Source organism: Poromitra crassiceps (assembly GCF_964638095.1).
Source record: "Poromitra crassiceps genome assembly, chromosome: 13".
NCBI lineage: Eukaryota > Metazoa > Chordata > Actinopteri > Beryciformes > Melamphaidae > Poromitra > Poromitra crassiceps.
This window is the reverse complement of record NC_139644.1, coordinates 5,804,925-5,810,298: the sequence shown is the minus strand read 5'-3', so window position 1 is coordinate 5,810,298 and position 5,374 is coordinate 5,804,925. Positions and strand designations below refer to the sequence as shown.

At 42.9% G+C, this 5,374-nt stretch overlaps 1 protein-coding gene across 1 annotated transcript; it reads left to right on the top strand.

Annotated features, from left to right (window-relative positions):
• Positions 1 to 1,429: 1,429 nt before the first annotated feature.
• On the top strand, positions 1,430 to 3,237 carry LOC310788238 (H-2 class II histocompatibility antigen, A-Q alpha chain-like). The gene is made up of 4 exons (XM_083649782.1): positions 1,430 to 1,500; positions 1,781 to 2,029; positions 2,165 to 2,446; positions 2,943 to 3,237. The coding sequence occupies exons 1-4, from the start codon at positions 1,443 to 1,445 to the stop codon at positions 3,068 to 3,070; spliced, it is 717 nt and encodes a 238-aa protein (XP_083505908.1). The 5' UTR covers positions 1,430 to 1,442; the 3' UTR covers positions 3,071 to 3,237.
• Positions 3,238 to 5,374: the final 2,137 nt, after the last annotated feature.

Genomic DNA, 5,374 nt, shown 5'->3' with positions numbered 1-5,374 from the left:
GAAGACTGGACTGACTCCAATGCGACAGGACCCGGATGATCTCGCGGTAAGGAGTGTGTGTGTGTGTGTGTGTGTGTGTGTGAGAGAGACTACACTGATCTCTGCATTCTATTCTATGATCACACTCACTCACACTGAGTAAACTGTATTGTTGAATGTAAAAAAAGCACTTCATGTATATATATATATATATATATATATATATATATATATATTTTGTCATTTGTGTCATAACGAATAATATTTACATGTCTGATGTCAATACAGTTCAAAATAAAAGAATTGAGAGCGAGTTCTGCCTGAGATTGTGTGATTTACAAAAATGCCATTTTCTGCAATTTGTCTTCTCAGAGAGACCTTTTTGGTGAAAACAGGGTGTATATAAATGGCTATAAGTAGAGTACAGAACATGCTAAAAGCTCACTTTTTTTTTCCTGGTGAACCCAGAGACGTACATCTTCATTTTGAGGTATTGCAAATCACTTTGGTGCTAATAGATAATTTACTGTGGGTCTTGAAAGATGACCAACAATTATGAAAATCTTTGGCCTGTGCTAAATATTGGCAGTCCTAAACTGGCCATGAATGAGTTAATAGTGGGTATGCGGTTGGGCAGGTTCATGGAAGGTCGGTGGCTCCCGGACGTGGTCTCCCCTCGAGAAGGGGCCTCTAATTCGGGGTAGAAGTGGGCTGGAGAGTGGGTGGGGTGAGGGGGCTGTCCTGGGTCTCATGGAGCTCATAGCGCAGCAAGAATTGCTAGCTAACTAGTAGCATAGCTAGCCAATTAACCAGTGAGATCAACCCCATGGGTCATGAATCATACAAACATTCAATCATCCAAAAGACACAAATGCACACAAGCATATAGAATATCATATACCTACAGAACGCTGATTTAAAAAGAAAAATATCCAGTCTTTTATTTTTGAAGGAGTCTAGAAACTTACTCCGGTCTCTGCGGCTGCGCATACACTTGGTCTGTACGCGTACACTTGGTCTGTACGCGTACACTTGGTCTGTACGCGTACACTTCCGGGGGGAGAGCATACACGGTGGGCGGGGCAATGACGCTCCGGCGCTGCAGATGGATGATATTGAGATAGATGCCATGAACAAAAAGCTTATAGATTCCACATTATTTGGATTGATAAAATTGCCTGCACTAATGCCACTTCTTCCCACAATTCCCTAATTCTTATAATTTCCATATACAATGCAAAAATGTTCGTTTGTCCTCCACCTGTTATATAATTAAGTAAATAATATGTGTGCTTTCCCCATCTCTGAGTTTAATAAAGCGCATAGGAAACGCAGCAGTTCTCCACTGTGTCTATCTGGAAACGGATGATGCAACTCAAAGCTGTAATGTGATTGGTGGAGCTGTGTGTGAGATAAGGCTGTTTCCTTCTGTTTGCAGCAGTCAGTGCGAAGTCAACACGAAGATGAAGAGCTCACAGACCCTCCTCTTCCTCTCATGTCTACTTGGTGCAACAGCAAACAGTAAGTACATCACACATTTAGCCTCACTCACTTTTCATGTTGATGTGAAAATCATTTGAGTTGAGCTCCAGACTGTCTGCTGAAGACAGACACTTCTGAACCAGAGACAGTCTTAGAGTCAGTGAGATATTTGCAGGTGTCTGCTTTACTTCAGAGGAGAGAGGACAGTGTTCAACTTTTCACTCTTATTAACTGTTTTAATATGAAAACAATAACCCGACAAACTCTTTACAAACATGACTGGATAACATCTGTGAATGTTTTTCATCTTGTCTCTCAGTTGTATACGACTTTATAGTTACCAGTGGCTGTGCAGACACTGATGGGGAATTTATGCTTGGACTGGATGGTGAAGAGATTTGGTACGCAGACTTCAAAAACCAGAAAGGAGTTGAGACTTGGCCGAAGTTTGTAGCTAATGTGACCTTCCCAAAAGGACTGTTTGATCTTGCTGTGGATCAACAGCATGTCTGCCATGGCAGCATGAAAAGACATCGGCGTACCTTCAACTACCCTCCTCTGCAGCTCGGTAAGGAAAGATGACTAAGTTTAATTTACTGCTGTTCAACCATTAAAACTATACAAGGAATGTCTGTCTGTGTTTTACATTACTGTAATAAATGTATGTAATGTACAATACTTTGACAATACTGTTGTTGTGCAGATGCTCCTGACAGCTTCATCTACACCAGAAACGTTGTGGAGCTCGGAGTGGAGAACCATCTCATCTGCCATGTGACCAGGTTCTACCCCGCTCCCGTCAAGGTCTACTGGACCAGGAACGTCAAGAACGTGACCAAAGGAACCAGCCTCAACGTCCCCTACCTCAACAAAGACCTCACCTTCAACCAGGTCTCCAGGCTGAGCTTCATCCCACAGCTTGGGGACACATACAGCTGTTCTGTGGAGCATCCAGCCTTGAGCCGGCCGCTGACCCGAATCTGGGGTGACACACCTTTGTCTGTTAGCTAACACAAACCAAAACTACAATTAGCTCACACCAACCAAAACTACAGTTAGCTCACACCAACCAAAACTACAGTTAGCCCACACCAACCAAAACTACAGTTAGCTAACACCAACCTGAACTGCAGTTAGCTAACACCAACCAAATCTACAGTTAGCTAACACCAACCAAAACTACAGTTAGCTAACACCAACCAAAACTACAGTTAGCTCACACCAACCAAAACTACAGTTAGCTAACACCAACCTGAACTGCAGTTAGCTAACACCAACCAAATCTACAGTTAGCTAACACAAACAAAAACTACAGCTCGCTACCACCCACCAACCAAAACTACAACTAGCAAACATCAATGAAAACTACAGTCTACCAAAACTGCAGTCAGCTAACAACATCCAGAACTGCAGTTAGCTAACACCAACCAACACTACAGGTAGCTAACACAATCATGTGTTCATGCATTTTGTTCCCTCAGGTGTGGAACAGGACCAACCGGGGATCGGACCTGCAGTGTTTTGTGGACTGGGTCTGACCGTGGCTCTGCTGGGTGTGGCCGCAGGAACCTTCTTCCTCATCAAAGGAATGCAACTAATCAGTAAATGATCTGTTATTTATTATGTGAGGCATAGTTAACCGACTGCTGTCTGTTCTCTACTGCTTGAACGCTAGAACTCCCAAGGTGGTATTTGAAATGTATATGGGCAATAACTTTGTTGAATTAAAAAATACAATGCTGGTGCACCTGATTTTTTCATTTTAATGAGTCTTATATGAATTACACAAAATGGATAGAAAATGACAATTGTACAAGCCTGACTTCAGTGTGCGGTGGTACCTTCTTTTGTTTTATGCCTTGTACCTGCAACCTAGCAGCACCTGATCTTTCCACTGGCTGTGCGTGGGGACTCTCCTTTCTCATATATATATATATATATATATATATGTGGGGCTATATGGGGGGGGGGGGGGGGGGGGCTAGGGCTAGAGTGTTTTTAAGGTGCACATAGATGTGTCCATTCCATTAATGTATTTAGCTGTGGAAGGTTTGAATGAGTTTTTAATCATCTGTACTTTACTCTCTGGAATAAACGTAATGTTAAAAGAAAGAAGAGTGGTATTCACTGGAATAGGATGTGCTAGCTAGGGAAACATTGTGCAATTTCTGCAATAGAGTCAATGAAGTATTCATGAAGGCTCTTGCCAGTTCTGCTGGGTCTTGCAATAGGCTAACTTTAGTTCTAGTTTCTTACTGCACCTAAGCTGGTCGGTCCCTAACAGCTTCTGAATCTGCTTCCAAATTAGTTTTGTGTTTCCTTTCGCCTCACTAATGATACAGATGAAAAAAATTGCTTTCGCTTTTCTTATCTCCTTAGTTGTCTTATTTTGCAGCATTGTAAATTTGCGTTTGTCATTCACCTGCTTAGACTTTAGGGATCTTTTCAACACCATATCCCTCTCCTTCATTTACCTTTGACTCTTTTTGTAAATTTATGAATTTGTTTTATGGCACTTTTAGGGATCCTGAGCTGCTCAGATGGTATATTACCACCTTGGAACCGTTTATTTGTACGTTTTCTAGAAACCAAAGTCAGGTTGTGGTCTGAGAGCCCAGTGATAAAATTTAGTGTCTTTATAACTCTTTCAGGTCTATTGCTAAAGATCAAGTCAATCTGTGTTTGGGAAGAGGTGGTTATCATAGGTGTAGTCCCGGCAGAACGCGTGGGAACGGCGTTCCCATACTTCTCCAAGGGGTGTTTTGTGTGTGTCAGTGTGTGTGTGCATGTCGAGCCAATAAAACGAGTGAAACTTGACAACGTTGTCATTCGTCCTATATTTAAGGTGGGCTGAATTATTCACACAGCATCAACTCGCGGCTTGAAGAAAGAAGGAAACATTCCACCTTAACTATATTTAAGGTGGGCTGAATGATTCACACAGCATCAACTCGTGGCTTGAAGGAAAAGGAAACATTCCACCTTAACTAGCTACAGCGCGGGGGAAACCTCAGTTTAATAAAAGCTATACTGAAACATAGCCTACTGGCTTTTTCAGCATCAAAATATTTTTTTTTCCACCAGTACCTCACTATAACAAGTAAAGATGAAAAAGGCAGCCAAACATCCTTTAATTTTTCGGACCAGCTGCTAAAAGGTACGTTTACAAGCATGAAGAAACAATGTTAAAAGCGTGTTTCTTTTCAACGCCGTTGAATCAAAAGTTAGCGTTAATCACCCCATTGCAATTTGCATCGCCAGATGCCAGTTGTGCAACTTGTGTGATCGCTGGTTGAGAGATTGTTTAGCTGTTTGTGTTGATAACTGAGTCTGCTCTGCTGTGCCCATATACGTATTGTAGTGGACCAGGTTTGTCCACGGTAAAGGTGATTGACAGGTAATCACAACCAAGACATTTCACCTGTTTGACGCTGCGCGCGATTGACTGGCTCCTGAGTTGATCAGCCGCGGCTGGACTTGATTAGAAGAGGGAGAACTGATAAAGCGGGGCGGAGTGCGTGCCGAGAGTGTGTCTGGGAGCGGTGCTTGTGAAGCAGGACAGGGCTGCTGTCCGAGCGGTCATTATTGAACAGAGACTGTCATTGACTGGTGCCAAGACGGTACCGCACTCACGGAACGGGAGGCGGGCGGGTGCCCGTTCTCTGTTCATAGCTGTTATGATTTGTTCCCATTAAAGCATATATCTTTTCCTTACGTCGTTGTCCGTGTGGGTTGTGCTCAGGGATCTGACACCGGACCTCACCGGATTAACAAAGGTGGTGGCAGCAGTGCTATTTAGCCTGTCCAGTGGATACTTAACATCCCAAGCAAGGTTTATTTCAGTATTTTAGTTTCAGAGCTGCAAATGTCACGGGCTTCTGCAGTGTTTATAGAGGACACAAGTTAGTCGTGT